This window comes from Simochromis diagramma, unplaced genomic scaffold (assembly GCF_900408965.1).
Source record: "Simochromis diagramma unplaced genomic scaffold, fSimDia1.1 OVJJ01000802.1, whole genome shotgun sequence".
Taxonomy (NCBI): domain Eukaryota; kingdom Metazoa; phylum Chordata; class Actinopteri; order Cichliformes; family Cichlidae; genus Simochromis; species Simochromis diagramma.
In genome coordinates, this window is record NW_024387492.1 from 12,166,299 (window position 1) to 12,187,926 (window position 21,628).

Sequence of the window (21,628 nt, forward strand, 5' to 3'; positions counted from 1 at the left end):
TCAAGCTTTTACAACCGTTTTATTACAATTTCTGCTTTTTATTATCATACAGCAAATACAAGGACTGCAATAACATTGTCCGATTTTAGTGTGGCTTAACTTGACTGAGACAGCTATAAGAATATGCACTCATGTTATGTTACACCTAGTATGCCACTCATAAGATGTGAGAATGTCAAAAGCCAGCTTTGATGTTAAAGTTGTCCATTATTGTGCGCTTTCAAAATTACTGGCAGTTGAGAACAGACCAGAGATAAACAGTACTTGCCCGCTAGCTTCAGCTTTTCCACGTACAATATATGTACCAAAAAAATAAAAAATTATTTTAAAGACAGTTTAAATGCCAGTTACCTTCTGAAGATTTGAACTGTCATAAGTCTGATTTAATGCAGGCAACTACAGTTTGATCCAAGTCTTAGTGGTTGCTGTGCATCAGCTTCTACTTTTTGGCCATCTGAAGACGCTCACTCACGTTCTCCCAGTTGACTACACTCCAGATAGCTTTCACATAGTCAGGTCGCACATTCTTGTATTGAAGGTAGTAAGCATGCTCCCATACATCAATACCAAGCAGGGGAATGAGACCTAAGCGCAAAAAAAAAAAAAAAAAAAAAAAGAAAAAAAGGAAAAAATTAATATAAATAGGCCATGTTGCAGTTAGAAGGTCAAGTCGCATTCATTCAATTTAGTTTTATTTATATAGCACCAAATCACAAAAAGTCCAACTGACCTGTTGTCCCCTGCAAAGGATCCTGGTTAGCACAAGCAGCAATGCGAAGTCTTCCACTGTCCTTGTCAAAGCCAAGCCACCCCCAGCCTGAGCCCTGCACAGCCACCGTAACAGCAGACATCTTCTCTTTCATCTTCTGAAAGGAGCCAAAGTCCCGTTTGATTGCCTCCATTAGCTCTCCTACAAAGTTGTCAAACAGATGTGTATGCTTCAGTGAAATGGCACAACACAAATGTCTTGGCTGGAGTGTTTTCAGTGAAAGAAATGTTGCATCATCCAAGTGATGATGCAACCATTCCCCCTACTCTGTCATGAAATTTGACCAGTGGCCATGAGTACTATTCAATTTCCATATTAACAAAACTGAGCTTTAAGCCAATTAGGAAATGGTGCAATTTTCAGTCATTATGCAACAATAAAAACAAACTCTGCAACCATATTAATCAACTTTTTAACACGTCATAAAATGAAGTTGCACATTCAATAACAGTCATCATGTCTCAGAGAAGTGATCTGATTAAAGACAGACAAGATGATATGTTAACTGGCTATGAATAGTTTTAGTCTGGTCATATACAGTTTCATACCACTAGGGGGAAGGAAACTATAATCCTTGACAGACAAGCAAGTTACCAAGTTGCTCAGGCAACTCTGCTAGTTAACAGTTACATAAATACTCATGTATCTAACAGAGACATTTTGTGGTCTCCTGTTGGTTTTAAGTTCAATATCCACTCCCGAGTAGAAAAACAAACAAAATACAAAACCCTGTTTCAATTTTTTGTAAATTTCTCTGTCTTACCTTGTGGTTCGCCTCCACCATTTGGAGAGAGATTTGTCCAGAAGATGGTGTGGTTAATGTGGCCGCCTCCATTAAACTTGAGAGCAGGCTGGAGAGCAACCTGTGTTGTCACGTCTCCTAAAAATGTAAGTCAAATATACACAACATACAGCTTCTGTCAAACTCTTACACATTTATGTTTTGGGGAAAAATATTTAAGGAAAAAACTAATGTATGTATCAGAATGTTAATTACAACTTCATATAGACAACTACTTTTAAAGTCTTCATTTTCAATTCGAGTTCAAGCGAAGTGAAATATCATGCGACTCTGCCCATACCCTTTGCAAGTGCCTCCTGATACTTCTCTTCTGTAACATTTAGGTTGTTGACATATGTAGCATGATGCTTGCTGTGGTGCAGCTGCATGATCTCTGCACTGACGTAGGGCTCCAGGGCACCATAGTCGTATGTCAGGTCAGGGAGAGTATGCTTCTGCCTCGATGCAGCTACCTTGCTAATAGTGTGGCTGAGGCTGGCTGCACACCTGAAAACAAATAATGAATCAATACAGCATGAAATAAGGCATGACATCATGAAAATGTCATGACATCAGCAAGAAAACTGTTATTCAGTTATTTAGGGATACATTCCAACAGAAATTGAGATATACCAAACAGAACTACTTTTAAACTTTAGTTTCCTAATCAACGAGTAATTTGCTAAGGAGCAATTGACAAGGCTGTGCAACTAAGCCGTACCAAATTACTTCCCTGCAGGGTATCAGAGGTAGGATTTTCAGTTAGTTTTAGCTTACTTAAGCAACTGACCTAAATGACTGTTGTTGATACTAGATTTATGCAGCTCTTGAAGCACAGCCATCTACATATTAGTTCATTGAACATATGATACTGCCTCAATATTAAGACATTCGGTTCATAACTTCATGCACGAGCTCATAACAGCATGATTACGCGTTTAATAAACAAAAACCTGTATTTAGTGCGCCATAAGCTAACCTAGCTGAGCTGCCAGTTAGCATTTCGGTTAGCTAAGTGCTAGCTCTCAATAAGCAACTGTCACGTTCAAGAACAACTGCTGCTAGCAGAAGTCAAGAGCCCCCATTCCGTATGCACTTTAAGCGCAGTACACGCACCAAATGCTCAACAATGTGACAACAATCTTACCTACGTATTTGTCCAGCTCTGCAAAGCATGTTCCTAATACTGTTCAATAGACAGAATGAAGGAATACACACGCTGATTACAACTGCCCTTGAAATGTGCAATTTCAAGTTGACAGAGGAGGCGACCGTACCATTACATCTGTGCTGTGGGGGTGTCCGGGAATTAGATAAACACAGAGTCAACGGCTACATGTGACAACGATACACATTATTAGAGACACTTGGCAGATGAGAGAGAGTGTATTAAAAACGCATCCCGATACTCTGGAATAATAATAATAAAAAAGCTCCTTACCTTCTGTATTATTTTGCAACTCCTCCCCTCTAGATATTTTTTATTCTAATCCGTTTAATTTATTGTAAATCTGTTCACTCTGTTTATTTATTGCAAAACAAAGCATATATTTAAAGGAGTAGTTCTTAATACTGTCTACAAGCATAATTAAAAAAATAAAAAAAACTAACAGCAGAGAGTCACGTGAACGTTCCCCCCGCAACAGTGGAGGCAATGGCGGAGATCGTCTATATTAAGACAAATGGCGCACTAAGAAGCAAACAACGCTTGCTTAAAAGGGAAAACCCTCAGGTTTGAATTCGGAACACGTAATCACTTGTGGTGGACACTAAACTGAGAACAATTCTAGCATGCACCAGAAGTGTCAACTTCTTTTAATTTAATAATAATAATAACTTTTAATTCTTATTCCTACTTTTATTTTTTCATGTCTATTTAAGTGCTATTTATGACACTATGTTTGCACTGAAGCACCGCAGCAATTGCCAAATGTTGTAAACCTGCTCAACATTTGGCAATAAACCCCTTTCTGATTCTGATTCTGATTCATGGAACAACAGGAAGTTATTTCTGCAACTGAAATAAAAAAGAAAATATGGCTTATTATCTCACAATTTCGAGTTATTTTTGATTAAGTCTACATTTCAAGATCCTAAAAAGAACCACTTCTTTCTTCAGTAGCCGAAACAAGTTTCGGTACAACTCACAGTCGATGATGCACCAAAGACTAATGTCAAGGTACACTAAGGCTTTCTCTACTCTAGATTTATTTAATGAATTAATTCAAATAATTAGGTTTATGAAGACTCATAATAATTAAAAATATTTCTTCAAACTACTCCTACCAATAGTACAAAAGGGAGAGCTTTGTGCTGTGTATATATTTAAATACATTTGTTAACATAAATACATTAGTTAATGACTTAAAAACATGCATCCATACAAACTAAGGCTAAAAATAATACAATAAAAATAGTAATGCGGGCATGAATTCATCAAAATCATATAAAAAATATCTACTGTTTACTGTTATTTGAGGGGTACATTTTATGATCTTAAAATCGCTGCGGAGTGAGAGGTCTTGCTCTTTCCCTCCATCTGTGCTAGAACTCTGCAGTAAGGCAAGTGCGGCGCAGCGCCCAGCTACAGCCATTCTGTTTAGTCGACCGCGAGGAAGATGCTGTTGACCACGCCAAAGCGAGACGACTACAAATAACTTCCCCATAAATTTTAACCAAGTCGCAGGTTCTCGTTTCATAAAGAACCCCTGACGCCAAGAGGACCGAGAAACATCGAAAGAAACTGATCTGGTAAGTGCTTTTTTTTTTTGATGGCTGAAGGCCCGATATCTGCAACCCAGAACCCGCTAGTTTCAGGAAAAGGAGTGCTAGGGAGGGAGTCATTTCCTTCACCGCCATTTTGTGATAACAAGGAGCGGAAAACAGAGCCAAGACTTGTATGCTGCCAGGCTGGACATAGGGAAATAGTGAAGCTCGGTACTGCTGTTTCGTTACGTGTAGTTAGTTTGCTAACGGAAACAGCTAAACCTTATTAGCAGCCTGGTGTTAACCTTGGTTAGCATATTTTCCATTTCTCGCAGTCCGTTGCTGCTGCTGCTTGTCACACGAGCTAACACAAGGCTCGGCTGCGATTATAAACTGCTATTATATTAACTTTGATTTAGTTTTGCGGGATAGTTCATGTGTTCCTCACACGCCATCAGGGTCATCTATTAGCTGAAAGGCACAGCTTTTGTACCGAGTTAGCAGAGTTGTTGTACATTGTACTGCGTGTTGATAGCCATCGCGTTAAAACATGATGCAGTCCTTCAAGCACACGAGCCCAAGCTGTAATTACTGCTGATCTCCTGTCGCGTTTTTACTTACAGCGTTCACAATGACCAACGAGGAGCCTCTACCCAAGAAAGTGAGTTTCTTTTCTTATTCTGATGTACCCCTTGTAATTTGTTATGTGTCACGACCCTGCCCACCACCCTCCAAATATTCTAATGGGTTTCTTTATGTAACCAGTGCTTGGGTTTTCGTTCACACAGGTTCGCCTTAGTGAATCGGACATGAAGACTCTGACCAGAGAAGAGTTGTGTGCAAGGTAGGTAACAGCTCTGCTATTGGTGATTAATAATGTGGTAGGGGGAATTTGGTGTTTTTGTTTTGGATGAGCAGCTAAAACATGCTCTGCCCATCACAGGTGGAAACAGCATGAAGCCTATGTCCAGGTCTTGGAGGCAAAATATGCGGAGCTATGTTGTAAGTACACCTGCTATAAGACATGGTTATGATTTAACCTTGTCAGCATCTCAACAATCACCATGTTTTTGCCTGGTGCTGCTGTCTGTGGCAGTCAGTGAAAGGAATTAATCTGATATGTTTTGCATTTCTGCACCGCTTTTATCGCCTCAGCCAATGACGTTCCAGGGCTGAAGGAGTCGGAGGAAAAGCTCAAGCAGCAGCAGCAGGAGTCCGCGCGGAGGGAAAACATCTTGGTCATGCGACTTGCCACCAAGGAGCAGGAAATGCAAGAGTGCACAGTATGTATTTATTCCTCTCATTTTGATTACGCTTGACATGACTGAATAGAATTCAGTTTCTATTTGTCCCACAGTTTGAGTACTTATTTCTTATAGGAATATTGAGCCCTTCTAACATAACGTTTAAGTGATCTTTTTTCATTAAGATTTCACGGATAAGAACATGGGTAACTTTGTGAATAAGTAATGATGTTACAGTTTGCTATTAAACAAGTCAAAACTGAGTAATTATTATCCTATATTCTAAATTTGATAATACAAGTTTTCAAAGTGCAAAATAATTTAACTTTTTTACTAAATTTCAATGAATTGAATAATTTGCAACACTCCAGCAGAGAGCGTTCCTTAGTAAACTGTCATGATCATGGAAAAGAGGCTAAAAGTAAATTATTTCAAGCCAAGGCATTCTTTGCTCTTGCCAGATTGACAGCTCAGTGGATCAAACAGCTGCTTTATGGTAGCACATGCCATTCTTAAAGTGCAGCTGAGGTGAGCTCAACGCACAGGCTTTAAACTTGGAAACCCTGCAGTCACATTGAAATGGAAAGCATGGGGACACAGTTTTGAACAGAAATGCCAGAATTTTAAGCTAAATGTGTTTGAGACACACACAAAAAAAACCCCCAACAAAAAATGGTTGATGTCTTCATAACTTTGGCAGGTGAGGTTTTTTTTTTTTGTTTTGTTTTGGACCAGTCTGATCTCCCCGGGCCTGGAAAGGCAGCTGTCAAATAATTGGAAGTAATTGTTCACTTAGAGATTTTGTCTTGAAAACTTTGTAGATGGAAGGCAACATGCTTAAATTGTTTGAGTCCACATCAAAAGTTGCCATCAGAAGATTGCGATTTCCAATTTTATACATTTTGTTTATTTTTTAAGAGGGAAAAACACGGCTACTGGAGATCGGAGCCAAACTCAAGAATGTTCTCTTGAACCATGATAAAACACTTGTTTATCTGTTCCTGCCACTGACATGTGTTTGTTGTATCCTGCAGACGCAGATCCAGTACCTCAAGCAAGTCCAGCAGCCGAGCGTGGCCCAACTGCGGTCGTCCATGGTGGACCCGTCCATCAACTTGTTTTTCCTCAAAATGAAGGCTGAACTGGAACAGACTAAAGACAAACTGGAGCAGGCCCAAAATGAACTGAGTGCCTGGAAATTTACACCTGATAGGTAAAGACAATCAAAATAATCCCCCTCAAAAAAACAAAACAAAACAGAAAAGTCAAGACTTCCTCACGCCCCCCACCCTCACTCTCACTGCAGACATGCAGGAACAATGGTGGGGGGGAAGGCTGACAAAGTGCTGTACTCACCACGAGATTCAGACTTTACAGAAAGCCAGTCACTCCCAAAAAAAACCAAACAAACCCCAAACTGTTTTTGTACTCTTGCACTGTGCCAGCTACATATCACATAACTTAAAGAGAAAAGACAGTATGGTCAGGTGACACTTGTGTTTCAGCTCTCTCCCCTCGAGTTCCCCTCACCGTCCAAGGGCCTGAAGGAGTCCGGACTGTTCCTGAAGAGGTGGTCACTCGCTTCCCGACGTGGATATGGCCTCCCTGCCCCCGCCGCTCAAACCAGACAGTTCGCTTATTAAATAGGGGGGTTATGGTGGAGGTAATATGGAGGTTGAGTCAGGCAGGGAGGATCCCTAGCCTAAAACGGCAATTGAACATTTTAAAGACGATTCCCATACTTGGGTTAAAAAGACATTAACAGTGGAATAGACCACACAAAGACCTGCTGAGAAATGCAGAGACTGTTTGGACAGTCTAGATACATTCCAGTAATATGAGGAAAGTTTCTAGGATTTAAAAGTAAGACTTTGGGGGAAGAGCCACTAGAAATGACATTAAGACTGTGAGTGGAGCCAGATCCTCGGTCCATCAAGGACTATGGTTCAGGCATGAGGGTCCATTCGCCTGTGTCTTTGAGCATGGGCCTGCACACGGTAGAGTGTATTTACTTGTTTTATTTTGTGACTTGTTTATTTTTATTGGTATTTAATTTGATTTTGTTTCTCTGAAACAAGCACTTACTGCAGTGTGTGTGAGCTAAGAAGCATGATTGGCCTTCCCTGAATACTTGTGTAAAAATATTCACATGGGATTTAATGCCGAATTAAGCTTTGCTTAATTTCTCCTACCAAAACACACTGCTGTAGGTGCACGGAGTCCTGTTTTCAATTTGTGACTAAAGATGTCTTCAAGAAGTCCTGTTATGAGTTTATGAGATTGTATTGATTGTATTTCTGTGTATTTTTGTGATTGACCAAACAATCTTTCCCTCAGCCATTTACACAAATAGATGATTATATTTTCCTTTCTCACCTGTGTAGCACAGCTCTTAGCACTGTTCACGCTGTGAATCCCTCATGGGGTCTGTTTTACTTTTTGTCTTTAAAAAAAAACAAAAACAAATAACAACAACAATTTTTACTCTGCTCTCACACTAAAGTGGGGATGAAATCTGAGCATCTTAAAACACATTTCCTCCTGCAGAGGCAGTAATGGTTATGAGTAAGAATGGAGGAGGGTTCCAGTAAATGATACTGATGTAAATACATAATCATATATTATAATTATAAATAACATTTGTTCTTGATCAGGGTTGTGAGGTACTTTGAAGCTACCATAATCACTTTGCTTACTTTAATATTATGTTACTATTTTAGTGTCTTCTGACTATATAACGTCTTTATTTATAGACCAAATGCATGGTGGGAAAAATGGTTTAAAGCATTACATGAAGTCAGTTATCTTTGGCTTCTTGATTAAGACCTTTTTAAAAGAACAACCACAATACCTACTAATGTAAAATGGTGTGCTGGACTGTTGCCCTGTTTCTTGACCTTTTGTAATGTTGAGAAAGCAGCACCTGAAGCTATTTGAGTTTACTGTTGAAGCACTTACTTTCTGTGTATTTCAAGTGGTTACAGAAAACCTGTGCCTGGTTTTGCAGTGCACATTTGCTTTTTGCTACTCATAGCTAAAGGTTGGTATTTAAAATGTCCTGGGTCACCCTAATATCACACTGCTATGTTACATTTTTTTCATTGTGCTTGTTCCTCACACCCAGTGATGTAGCAAGATTATTTAAAATTGAAAGTTTGCTAGTGACCGAATCGATACTAAAATGCCCACCTTTCTTCAACATACAGTTAAAGTGTAACACTGTTTTTGAGTTTCAGGAAAGTGGGGACCATTTTCAATACACATCATTCAACTTTTAATTTCACTTGCAGAAAAAAGTGTTTTTTCCATGGATTTTGATATGTGTTTGTACAGGACAGATTTGTGTCAGTGGGTTCCTGATGTTGTTTTGAAGTCTGAAAGATTTAATGACATTTGTGTTTTGGTTAGATCAGTTTACGGACAACCAGGTTGAAGAGTTTCTTTTGACCCTTGGCAAATCGCAAAGTGGGTCAGATCAATGGGACCTCTTTGCCTGTTGTTTGTCTCCTGGTTCACCGTGTGATGTGAGACTTGTTTCCCTTACAGCCAAACAGGGAAGAAACTGATGGCCAAGTGTCGAATGCTGATTCAGGAAAACCAGGAGCTGGGTCGGCAGCTGTCCCAGGGACGCATTGCCCAATTGGAGGCTGAGTTGGCCCTCCAGAAGAAGTACAGCGAGGAGCTTAAGAGCAGCCAAGACGGTGAGAACATTGCATCTATACCCTACAGCCTGGCCAACTGTGACTGTATCTCATATTTGCGCCATTAATCCTGTGACATTTGTGTTCATTTCTGACTTTGTTCTTTGTCTGTTCCTGAATTGTCGATCCCAGAGTTGAATGACTTTATCATCCAGCTAGATGAGGAGGTGGAGGGCATGCAGAGCACCATCCTCGTCCTGCAGCAGCAGCTGAAAGAGACCCGTCAGCAGCTCTCCCAGTCTCAGGGGTCCTCAGCTGGAGCAGGACCCAGTAGGACTTCACCCACTGCCTCCAGCTCATGTGCGGAACAATCCGCTCAGCCCGAGCAGGCCGGCCGGCCCTCTGAAACAATGGGCAAAGACTACGGAAGGGTCTTCAATGGTCCAAGCAATGGCAGCTCATCCCAGAGGAGCGAGACCACTACACCCAGCCTGTACCGAGAGGTCAGCAGCACAGAGGAAGACTTTCCCATGTCCCCCATGGTTTCAAGCCCTGGCGAAGCTGAGACCAAACTCTCCAACCACTCAGAGGAAGTGACAGGGAGTCAGACTGCTGCTGGCAGAGTTGGAGGACCTGTGGGTTTCGGTAGCCAGCTGAGTGCGGGGTACGAGAGCGTGGACTCTCCGACAGGCAGCGAGACATCATTGACTCAGCACTCGAATGACACAGACTCCACCACCGACCCCCATGAGGACAAGGCTGCCCTGGTGACCAAGGGCAGCAGGACTGCTGGGTCACGGCATGCTCAGAACGGCCTGGACACCGGGACAAGCGATGGTGCAGTTTTGTAGTGTACTTTGACATGTATTATCTGTTTGTTTGTTTTTCTTTTTTTTTATACCGTATCCAGACATAGCAACAAATGCATAGTCTTTAACACAGCACTGCTGTCCAAGATGTTTTGTTTTCACTCTTCTCTCCCTGCCCATCGTGATGCCTCTGTCACATTTGTGTTGCTACACGGGGATATAACAGGAATGGTTTAATGTTAGATTTAAATTGCGTGGATGTTTGATTCTGATGTTTATTTGAGCACGTCTAGGCTGTTCTTCTTTTAGCTCTTGACACTGAAATCAGGCATCTGGTGTAAGTCATTGTCAAAAGTCAGTAAAATCACTGAATTACAGTAGCTTCGCTATATTCAAGGTCATTTTTAGATGTTGACCTGTGTTTTCTTTCTTTCTTTTTTTTTTTTTTTTTTTTTTTTTTTTTTTCTTTTTTTAGTGCAATTTTAATTTTTCATTGGCAAAAAAAGACCCATTCAGTTAAAAAAAAAAAAAATTCTGTTGAAATGTGAGTAGTTCATATGCGATGTTCATATTATTCTGACTTCAGTCCTTTTCATGTACTGACCAAATACCAATAAAGATTTTTAATACTATGGTGTGAAACCTATTATTAACTAAATTAAATGTGGAAACTCATTATTTCATGTAGCCTTATAATCGGATGAGTCAGAGGAGACATAAACATGTAAAAGGACTTGTGTAATTTATCTTACAACCTGTGACAAAGCAGCATTTTCCCATGACTTGTGTTATTACCACAAAACAAAGGTTTTTGAGCTTGAAAAAATTTAAGCAGCACTTTTTAAAAATGTTTAAGAACCAATAAAACTCATTATGTGCCTTATGAAAATAAGATTAAAAGCTCTGTTATACAATGTAAATTTCAGGCATCAATTGGTTAAAATTGGGTCATGCTAAGAAGTAGAAAAAGGTAAAACATGGGGTGTTAAAGTGCTTATAAATTTAAGTGCAAGCTTAACATGGCAATAATCCAATGGACTGTAAATATAAATAAAATATTAAATAGACTCCACAAAACATCCAAGGTGGATAAAGGTATTTTTTATGAATAAACATTTATCCTCCCAACCATATGGTGGCGCTGTGGCTCCCCGCCCCCTTCTCAGTTACACTTGTAGAAAAACAGAGACGTCCACGCACTGTCAACAGCGCAGAGCGAGTGTGCAGACAGGAACCAGCACTCTGAGCGAGGACTCCAGCTTCAAACACCTGCTTGCCAACATGAGCACCGACAGTGTCGTCATCGTTTCTGCCGCCCGGACGCCGATTGGTAAAGCCTAAACCACAATAAGTAAAAATATTCATTAAGCGGAGCTCGCCCAACGTTGCTGTAATGCGGCTTACTGATGCAGACAGATAGCTGTACTGATTTCTGTTGTTAATACGTTTTTCGTTGCTAGCTTGTTTTGTGTATAGCATACTGCGTATATCCTGTACTATTTATTCTAGCACTAGCAGCTTTTGCTTGACATTTTTTTAATTTCCTTAATTGGATCGTGTCCTTCAGTTCACGCCAAGTCATGCAGACCTGCTATTGGGTCGCTCTTATGTCTAGTGTTTTGCTGTCACTGATTGGTTCACTGGTCATAGTGCCACGGAGCACGAGACTGCTACCATTGGCTACCTACAACGTGCACGCTGTGTGGAGCAAGATGGGCGTGATTTCTTACCAGGATGTGATTATTTTTAAATTTGGCATTAGATTCAGTCATTTACCAAATTTTACTATGTGTATTATTTTATTCTCTGCAGATATAAACTAAATAAAAAGTCTTGATTTTGCAACTCTAACTTTGATATAGAGTTGAATTGGAATTAATAACTGGTAGTTTTTTCATCTGCATTGTCTTGATCTGGTTTTAAGCGTTTAAATTAAATATGTTTTGACTTTTGGAAAGCTGGCTGGACTTTTCAGGGGCTGAAATTGTCAGATGTGTAAATAAAAACATTTTGGAGTTCTTTACTTCTTCGTAAAACGAACTTTCCATTTTTATGAAGGGTCCTTGAATGGTGCTTTGTCTACGGTGCCTCTACATGACCTGTGTTCAGCAGTGATCAAGGACGTTCTGAAGCGGGCTGGGGTGAAACCAGATGAGGTTTCTGAGGTTATCATGGGACATGTCCTAACAGCAGGTAGAAACTGTTGAACAAACTAAGATAAAAGGAAGGCAGATTTGGGAATATCTACTGAACATCAAAGATTTGACATGTTTGGCAATACTTCCAGCCAGTCATGAGCCTTCTATAATTACATTTTTGCTTCTCTCTCTTTGAGGTCATGGGCAGAATCCAACACGTAAAGCCAGTGTTGGAGCAGGTATCCCCTACCCTGTCCCGGCCTGGAGCTGCCAGATGGTGTGTGGCTCTGGGCTAAAGGCTGTGTGCCTGGGAGCTCAGTCCATCCTGACTGGAGAGTCCACTGTGGTGGTGGCAGGAGGCATGGAGAGTATGAGCAGGGTAGGTAATGAATGAGGAAGAAAGATATGAAAATGGAAACCGATCAGATTGTTTAGAGATTTTTAAAGTTTATTGTGAAAGTATGACAGTATGTATACTTGTACAGTATGACAAATTGTTCAATTTGAACTTGTGATATCTACTTGACTGGTATATACCGCTTATTTACTCAAAGCACTTTTCTAAAATAAAGCTGAATGTACTCCCATGTTATAGGTTGATTATTTGTGCTAAAAGCAGTTGAGTAGGTGTACCTAACAAAGTGGCCAGTCAAGCTTACCAATTCACTATTTCACCTGTGAACCTGTGTAAACGGGTAGAATCTCAGCATAAGAAACAATCTGCTTGTTTTCTTCTTTGTATACTCAGGCTCCTCATACAGTGCATATGAGAGCAGGAGTGAAGATGGGCGATGCCTCCCTGCAGGACTCCATGGTGGCAGACGGCCTGACGGACATCTTCCACTGCTACCACATGGGAATCACGGGTTAGGATGTGGATCTGTTTTCACACAGCAGCCGGTGGTTGTATGCTGCATTGTATCACTCATTACTTCTTGTTTGATTCTTCTTTTATCAGCTGAGAATGTTGCAAAGCAGTGGGGTGTCAGTCGGGAGGAACAGGACAGGTTTGCTGTCAAGTCTCAGAGCAGAACAGAAGCTGCACAGAAGGCGAGGTACTTTGATCAGGAGATTGTCCCCATCATGGTGCCATCCAGAAAAGGTAGGTTTCTAATCCACAGTTCTATACGATAGTTATGATGATGCATATAGTGCAAACATGTTTCTCTGACCTTCAGGTCCAGTGGAGGTGAAGGTTGATGAGTTTCCTCGGCATGGTAGCAACATGGACAGCATGTCAAAACTCAAACCCTGCTTCGTCAAGGACAGCAGCGGCACTGTCACCGCAGGAAATGCTTCAGGTTCCAGGGTTATTCGTGAACCACCACTTACACTGAGATATCTGCCAGCAGGTTGGAGCAGAATTACACTGATATTTTGAAACCTGCTTTTATCTCTTCATAGGTATAAATGATGGAGCAGCAGCAACTGTCCTGATGAGCCAATCAGAGGCTGCGCGGCGTGGCATAAAACCAATGGCCAGAATTGTATCCTGGGCTCAAGCTGGTCTCGACCCTTCTATCATGGGAACGGGACCAATACCAGCCATTAGGAAAGCGGTGAGAATTTTACAGCGATTAAAATATGATAATAGGAATTTTATTTATATATCTTTTACACTTTAGAACTTTCATTTCCTCTCAGGTTGAGAAAGCGGGCTGGCAGCTGGACCAGGTCGACTTATTTGAGATCAATGAAGCATTTGCTGCACAGTCAGTTGCTGTGGTCAAAGAGCTTGGCCTGAATGAAGAAAAGGTGATTCTTAACAGTATTACTGTTTTTTGTATGTTTTGTAAGAAAAGACCATAGGAATTGGAAATTGATTTTGACTCAAGCTTGCTGTGCTGTGATTCCTCAACTTGCTGTGCAATTACAGTATGCCATCTTTCATCTGGTTAGAATCAGCCTTAAAGAGTAAGTGATGTTAATCATCCCTGTCCCTTTCTCTTCAGGTAAATGTGAGCGGTGGTGCCATTTCTCTGGGCCATCCTATTGGCATGTCTGGCTGCAGAGTGCTGGTGACCTTGCTGCATGCTCTCCAGAGGACCGGAGGGCGTAAGGGAATCGCATCTCTCTGCATTGGTGGAGGAATGGGTATCGCCATGTGTGTAGAAAGAGTCTGAGACATGTACCTCTGTGCTGTTTAATATATTGCACTTGATCTCATCTTATTTTTTTTTTAAATGGCTACTGAAAATCATTGTTTACACAACAGGGTTAATATGCAATAGAAAGTTTACTTATCTTCTTTACATCACAACACTTGAGGCAAAACTGAGTGTGTGCTGTAATTCTCACTGTGATCTTCATTTTAAACTCAACTGTCCTCAGGTTTTAGCTTTTGAATTTTGTGAATTAATGATAAAAGTCTTGTCAGTACAAATATGTAACTCTAGCATAATACTGATGGCTAATGTGTAATACCAGTAGCAGCTTAAATATAACAATGCTGGTAATATATATGACAGAGCCCATATTACATTCAATAGTTGTCAAGCAGACAACTAATACTGTTCCATTTAAAAACCAGCTCCTATCAGTTACTTATACAGGCAAATAAGGTTTAACACTAACTCTGTAAAAGATAGTTTTTAGTACCAAGCATGTTACTGTCTCTGAAGAATGTAAATTATTCCTAATCTTATAGGATTTTAAATACGCTTGCTCTAAAAACCTGAACATTCCAGTATCTTCCCATGTGGAATTAAAGGGACCTTCTCAAATTGCGTAGGCATTAGCCTTCAAACAGAAAAGTGCCATAAGTATGCTTGCCTTCTTAAACCTCATGCTTCCTGTACATGGGCATGTCTGCAGATATTTTTCCTGTAATCTGAGAAATTAAAGATTTATAAACTTGAATGTGTTTGAAAGTTATTATGAAGGGACTACTCCAGCACTCATTTACAACCATCTGAGCTTTATTAAGTGTCAAAAAAAAAAAAAAAAAAAAAAGCAATCGCTTACAGTTCTTCTAGAAGACAGAGCTCCAAGGCAGAGGGAGTGGGAGAACAGTAAACAGGCAACGTGCACAGCCTACACTAGAGCAACAGCCACGGAGAGCTTCTCGAGTATAAATACAGAAGTTGAATCTATTGGGACCAATTTGGAGCCTCTTAACCCTGCAGTGATCCAGACTCCACAGCTTCCTGGTACGAATGCCCGCCCTCCTTCGGCTCTGGGAACAGTTTGATAAGGTCATCGATGCGGAGGATTGTGATGGCAGCTTCAGTGGCAAACTTGAGGCTCTTTGTCTTAACCATCGTGGGTTCGTACACACCGGCCTGACGGTTATCTCTGGGTTTGCCATTCACCAAGTCCAGACCAATCCTAAAGGACAAGGGAATCCAAAATATGCAAATTCACTTAGCGTCCAAGACAGATTAACTTCAAAATAAAATCTTACTTTCATACAGTTCTGTCTAAAATATCTATATCTATCTATCTAAAAATCTGGCATATTTAAACAGTTTAAAGACAAAATAGGCAAATCTAACAGCAGATTAACTTTAGGATCAAAACTGATGGAGCCAGAACCAGAGACAAACCACTGCCAGTGTAATTACATGTTAGTAGTGTGCTCGTTTAAGGACTAACTGAATGGAAATGCCTAATAAACTTGCAGCTGAGGTAAGACTCACCACTTGAGATTCTTGCGTTCAGGGTTAACCTGAGCCTCATTGTGGAAGGCCCGCAGCTTGGCCACCAGGTCAGTTGAGTCCTGTGCTGCGTTCACAGCCAGAGTCTTGGGGATGACGAGGAGAGATCGAGCAAACTCTGCAATAGCCAGCTGCTCTCTGGATCCCTAAAGAGAGTGAAGCAAATTGATGAGCACAATTTACTTTAATTAAAAAAATAAATAAATAAATAAAAAGCATCAACCCCAGATTCCCAGCAGCTGCTAGCTCACCATGCTGGTAGCATAGTTCTCCAGATAAATTGACAGGGCTGCCTCCACAGCACCTCCTCCGGGCACTACAGACTTTGACTCCAGCACCCTCTTGACCACACAGAGAGCGTCATGCAGTGAACGTTCCATCTCGTCACACATGAAGTCATTAGCTCCACGCAAAATGATGGAGGCTGATGTGCGTGCTTTGGTACTGAGGGGAAAGAAAGTCAGGAAATATAGTGATCAGAATGAGAATCAACTCTAGATGTAGAAACAAAAAAAGGACTTTAAAATCAAATACAAAATTATCAAATCCAAAACTAGAACTTGATCCCCCGCAACAAACTTTGTTTTTAGAGACAAGAAGACGAGCCAAACCCGTCCTTTAGGTCTGTAAACTTTCCCTGGGTATTCAAGGAAATTCAAGGAAAATGTAGTCCTCACTGAATCCTCACATTTCATGTTAATGTAACATGAAGTAGGTTACAAAATCTTGCATAAGGCATCTGACATCAGTTACAGACTCATTCTGGAAGTCACTATCTCTGAAATAACTTCTGAGGCTCTCAACTCATCTCTTAGCCATATTTCTTGGCATGTGACTGATATTTTTTTTTTTTGTTTGTTTGTTTTTTGGTCCACGTCCACCATATGCTGTGCTATGAATGCAATCAATTTGTTTCCAGTTGTCATACAATGGTTTACAAGCCTACAGCAACTCATTCAAGTTAAACTGGGCCAACACGCAGTATCAGAATAAACAGAGAAACCCAATACCCTAGCAGTATTGAGGCTCTAAACCAATTAATGCTAAACTTGAAAATATATGGCTCATTCAAACTGACCATGCCATTCAATTACTTCCAATTTTTATCAGAAAAATGTGAGCCTATTCCAAGTGGATTTGTATTATTCATAATCACTCAAAAACAATGCATACAAACACATAGTTGTCTCATCTGTAAACATCACACAGTCCTGACTTTTTCAAAGCTAACTGCCGGGATAAAAAAAAACAAAAAAACAAAAACGAAAAACTGGAAGCTGCCAGTGCTGCTCCTCAGCCTCCCAGCAAAATCTAAGCTATTTTTAGAAAAGTCACTGAGACAAACTCAGATTTTGAGTAGATACACCAATGGAATCAATTTCAAAATCCTGCATTACTGTTTTACTCAAATTACTGCATTTACTAATTTGGGTGACTATGCCACGCACCTGGCAGGGTGACGACAATACGACATCAGCCTTTAATTAACAAAAACAAAAAAAAAGGAGGGGTCTTATGTGGACAATTATTGTACAAGGGAGAACCCTCAACTTTTGCCAAAGCTGTAGAAGAAGTGCGCTTAATTAAATCCTTTATACTCATGCAACTGCAACTCACCACTACTCAAGCAGCTGCTAGTTCTTATTTCTTACTTTTTGACAAGGATGAGCTCGTCATCACAGACGCGCTCCTGCACAACCTCCTCAGCTTGGCCAAGCATAGTGGCCTCAAACGTCTCCTCTCCTTCCAGATTGGTCAGAGAAGGGCAGATGGTGGCTATGAATGGACAAACACACACAAGGTCAAACATGAATATTTGCTGGTGGAAACTCTAAATTTAAGTGTGTGACAGACGCATCTAAATGCATACGTGAATATTAAAAGCAGTAAATGCCAATCGACACAAACTGCAGCTTACTTCTTTCTTACCTCCTGTTGCCTTTGCGATGCGTTTGAGGTCCCTCTTCAAAACTCGTCTAACAGCCATGGCTCCTACATCCACAAAATACTTCAAACACATGTCATCAATGCCACCAGTCGTCAGTATAACATTTGCGCCTGATGCCAAAATCTTCTGGATCCTCTCCTTGGTAATATCAGATTCCCTGCAACCAACCAAAAATACATATTTAGTTTTACCTCCACATTTCCTTTGTTTTGAGCTTTGTTATCAGTTTCACAATAAGCTGCAACACTTTAAACAGTATATTTATAAAGGCATGCTATGCACAAAGTGTCCGGCCAACATTAGTAGTCATGCATCTCGGGGAAGAGCTGCTGCCTTCACATGTGGCTGCTTATGATATCTCCCACGCGTATCACTGTGTCAGCTAATGATGAAGCAACACAGTAAATTTAATGGGATGATTCTTAAAAATGTGTCTGTTTAAAGAAAAAGAAAAAAAAATGTTCAAAAATCACCTTTGTCTGATCTGGTCGAGCTTCTCTGGGTCATTAATAATAACTTGCACACCCATCTTCATTTTGGTCTTCTGCAGGCTGAAGTCCAGGCAAGCGATCTTGGCATTAACGACACGCTTCACCATGCCTGTGACACAATATATCATTTTAAAAATCCAAAGGACAATAAAAATTAATTATAAAAACAGTTACAAAACTGTTTGAAGGGAAAAACGGTCCCTGAACTATTCTACTGTCAGGCCAAAAGAGGCTTTGCCACAGTTCACAAACTGCTGTGACTACCTTTCTCTTAGCCATGGTTACTGTCTCCCACGCGTATCACTGCATACACCATCAGGAAAGACATAGCAGCAAATTTAAATGGGAGTCTACCAAAAGAAATCACCAACATCCTCACTTTTTACACTTAAAATCCATGAATTTCAGGCTTTGTGACAGACTTACCTTGTGAACCGACTGTGCAGTTCACTGCATACCCGTTGACCAAGAAACTCTCCTTCTGACTGCGGCCATGGGCTTTCAGCACATTAACTGAGTTGATAGGATATTTAGCTACCCCCTTGCTGTCCACAAACTTCACAGCCATGGCAGCATCCACCACCATGTTAGCAAAGAAGTCTGCATCACTGAAGGCTTGGGTCAAGGCAATTACTTTAGAGAGTGAGAAAAGCTTTCTGCACATGCAAAATATAAACACTGGTAAATTTTGCTGATTTCCTGCAAACAAATCAAGGATACACTCCGATGATTTTGGAAGACATGGAGGTCTTAGCGGCGTTGATTAAGCATTCTCTTCCCAGGTCGTCTGTTCCAATAGTGAGATTCTCATTAATGTAGCGGACTGCTTCTCTAAAAGATAACAACAAGTTTGAGCATCACAAAACTGCAACAGATCCTAGATTATCTTATTTGGATGATTTTACATTTAACATCATCTCACTTGCACGCCAGACGGTATCCACTGATGACTGATGTGGGATGAATCTTCTGCTTCACCAGCTCATCGGCACTCTTGAGCAACTCTGCAGCAAGAATTACCTGAGAAAAAGCAACGCAAACAATGCGAGCTAAAATATGGGAACAAGCTTAATTTTCTATCAACAATAAAACTCAAAACATACGGATCATGCACTGTACCATCATTTCTTTAAGAGTGGCAGAAATGAGGCTGCTCGACCCTTTCAGATCATGATGGACAGTTTCTCTTTCCTGTTAGCATAGCCACACACCCGTAATAAGAAGCAGGTGCATAGTACTAAAACAGGATGCTGCAATTCAGTTTCTGAAGCTCTGTATTATGTAAAATCCAACAAATTAGCTGCTAAAACATTCACAAACACCAGTGGAGCTAGTGGTAGCTACTCACCACAGATGTTGTCCCATCGCCGACCTCCTTGTCCTGCAGATCAGCCAGTTCACACAGGACCTTTGCAGCTGGGTGCTCCACTTCCAGCAGCTTCAGGATGGTTGCTCCATCATTGGTGATGGTCACGTCCTGTCGAAACAACCACAAAACACGACTGATAAGCAACTATGGCTATTATAGTTTCTGCCTCGTGATCTAAACCTATGCACTGGTTGATGTGGGAACAGCAATTTGAGTATATATTCTCCAGGCCATGAAAGGCTTTCAATATGTAAAGTCTTAACATCAATTTTTAAAGCACTGGGTAGCAAGTGTAAAGCTCCTGAGACTGGTGTAATATGTTCAGTTTTATTGGTTTTTGTAAGAAGTCTGGCTGTTGCATTTTGCACAATCTGAAGTTGATTTAATACTTTCTAAGCAACACCTGTTGGAAGTCCAACAAGATAGTATAACAAAGAAGAAACAGCAGCATGAATGATAGTTTAAGTGTCAATAAAACTCGTGCATGTATTCCATCTTGTTTCTGGAGACGTTCATTCCTCTTTTCTCCGGTGCACACAAACGTGATACTGACCCCGATATCGTCCACCAACATCTTGTCGAGGCCAACGGGTCCGAGCGAGCTCTTGACGATGTTGGCAATGGATGCAGCGGCCATAACTGCAGAAGCAAAAAGGAAACTGTAACTAGCGAGCGTGAAGCAAAAAGTTCAATGCATCTAAAGATTCTAGGCACATCCTTTGACCTTTCGGACCTCAGTCAGAGGGATATGCTGTCATTTCATTCAGAGAGGCGCACATTCAGCTCGCCACACCTTCAGACCATGACAGAGTTTTTCTATCCCATTAGCATAATCCTCCATTCATTGTAGTACGAGTGGACGGTACTAAAATGGGATTAGACAATTGCAACACGTGCTGCAGTTGAGAAAGAATAGATTTGCAGTGTTGTAGTATAATGATAATACTACTAATAATATTAGTAATAGACAGGAAGCACAATCTCTAAGTTAACATTAGCTAGCATTAGCGTGATCCACACGTGTGTTGCATAAAACCGTTCTCTTGCCCGTTATAATAAACACATAGCAGAAACGTTAATTTTATCTGACCTATAAAGTCAAGCAGCGCATAAACTCACCATTTTGAGTGCGAACAGATTGGCCAGTTGTCCTCTGGCCGAGCACATTTAACGGACCATCTAATAGCGACATTTTTGGACCACCGCACAACCAAGAAGAAAGGAAGCGGCGCAGTGCACTATGGGTAAACCGGTACTGGGAAGAAGGTTCGAGAAGAAAATATCTTAAAAATCTCGATCTTTTCAGTATGAGAGCTTTTAATTGTGTGGTAGTACTCGCTATTAAATGTTTTACATTTTTTCACGTGATGTCGTTCCCTTTTTAAATTACAAATCAACGTTTTTGTTGAGTCATTTCTTATAAACGTCATTTCCCAGCATGCCCTAAAACAGCCGCGCCGCGCCCTAGTTCTTCTTCTTGGTTTTTCCGAAGCTCTAAAGCTGTTTGTGCGCACGCTACGGTTGATACTGCTGTTATGCGGATGAATATCCTATTTCTTTTTCGTTAGTTTCATGCGGTATTTTCTTTATTTTTGTATTGAAAGATGAATATTTGTTTGTATTTATTTTTGGTCAGTACATCAACAGAAAGTCCAAACTACTTGAATTAATTTTATATTTGCTTTCACTCACAAATTCCATATACTCAATAATTTCATAATATGCTTAGCGACGAGACAAATTAGTTGCTTGGAAATAATATATTAGAGATGATATTTCCATTTCAAGCACATTTATTTTCGAATGAATTAAATATTTTTATTTACAAAGTCATGATGAAACGAAAGTACACCCTCTTTAAATTCTGTTTTACATATCAGGATAATCTAGTCCTTAGCAGATTTTAAGATTAGGTAACTACAACCTCAGATTAATTGTAAAACATGACATATGCCGTTATTTTTATTTATCAAAAACTAAGCCAAAATGAAGAGTGAAAGCAGTGAGTGGAAATCTAAGTACACCCTTACTTTAAGAATTAAGAGGGAACAAGTATGACATGTTTGGAAGAAAAAG

General features: G+C 40.4%; 4 protein-coding genes and 1 non-coding gene across 5 annotated transcripts; 2 read left to right on the forward strand and 3 right to left on the reverse strand.

Moving 5' to 3' along the window:
• sod2 (superoxide dismutase 2, mitochondrial) lies at positions 1 to 2,829 on the reverse strand. The gene is made up of 5 exons (XM_040017214.1): positions 2,698 to 2,829; positions 1,852 to 2,057; positions 1,533 to 1,649; positions 731 to 910; positions 1 to 585 (listed from the first exon to the last, which is right to left on the reverse strand). The coding sequence occupies exons 1-5, from the start codon at positions 2,724 to 2,726 to the stop codon at positions 440 to 442; spliced, it is 678 nt and encodes a 225-aa protein (XP_039873148.1). The 5' UTR covers positions 2,727 to 2,829; the 3' UTR covers positions 1 to 439.
• Positions 2,830 to 4,100: 1,271 nt separating this feature from the next.
• Positions 4,101 to 10,582, forward strand: LOC120724797 (WT1 associated protein). The gene is made up of 8 exons (XM_040017213.1): positions 4,101 to 4,301; positions 4,880 to 4,917; positions 5,045 to 5,100; positions 5,200 to 5,258; positions 5,412 to 5,539; positions 6,535 to 6,713; positions 9,047 to 9,201; positions 9,334 to 10,582. The coding sequence occupies exons 2-8, from the start codon at positions 4,888 to 4,890 to the stop codon at positions 9,990 to 9,992; spliced, it is 1,266 nt and encodes a 421-aa protein (XP_039873147.1). The 5' UTR covers positions 4,101 to 4,301; positions 4,880 to 4,887; the 3' UTR covers positions 9,993 to 10,582.
• Positions 10,583 to 11,123: 541 nt separating this feature from the next.
• On the forward strand, positions 11,124 to 14,947 carry acat2 (acetyl-CoA acetyltransferase 2). The gene is made up of 9 exons (XM_040017212.1): positions 11,124 to 11,280; positions 12,009 to 12,143; positions 12,286 to 12,467; positions 12,837 to 12,954; positions 13,047 to 13,190; positions 13,267 to 13,389; positions 13,493 to 13,647; positions 13,733 to 13,843; positions 14,041 to 14,947. Exons 1-9 carry the CDS (start codon positions 11,232 to 11,234, stop codon positions 14,209 to 14,211), a joined length of 1,188 nt encoding a protein of 395 aa, XP_039873146.1. The 5' UTR covers positions 11,124 to 11,231; the 3' UTR covers positions 14,212 to 14,947.
• Positions 14,948 to 14,985: 38 nt separating this feature from the next.
• tcp1 (t-complex 1) lies at positions 14,986 to 20,744 on the reverse strand. The gene is made up of 12 exons (XM_040017211.1): positions 20,672 to 20,744; positions 20,106 to 20,191; positions 19,532 to 19,660; positions 19,106 to 19,203; positions 18,904 to 19,014; positions 18,610 to 18,791; positions 18,166 to 18,292; positions 17,674 to 17,849; positions 17,397 to 17,520; positions 15,996 to 16,188; positions 15,727 to 15,890; positions 14,986 to 15,415 (listed from the first exon to the last, which is right to left on the reverse strand). The coding sequence occupies exons 1-12, from the start codon at positions 20,742 to 20,744 to the stop codon at positions 15,202 to 15,204; spliced, it is 1,677 nt and encodes a 558-aa protein (XP_039873145.1). The 3' UTR covers positions 14,986 to 15,201.
• Positions 20,293 to 20,430, reverse strand: LOC120725585. The gene has a single exon (XR_005694151.1). It is a non-coding gene; the product is annotated as a small nucleolar RNA SNORA29 (small nucleolar RNA).
• Positions 20,745 to 21,628: the final 884 nt, after the last annotated feature.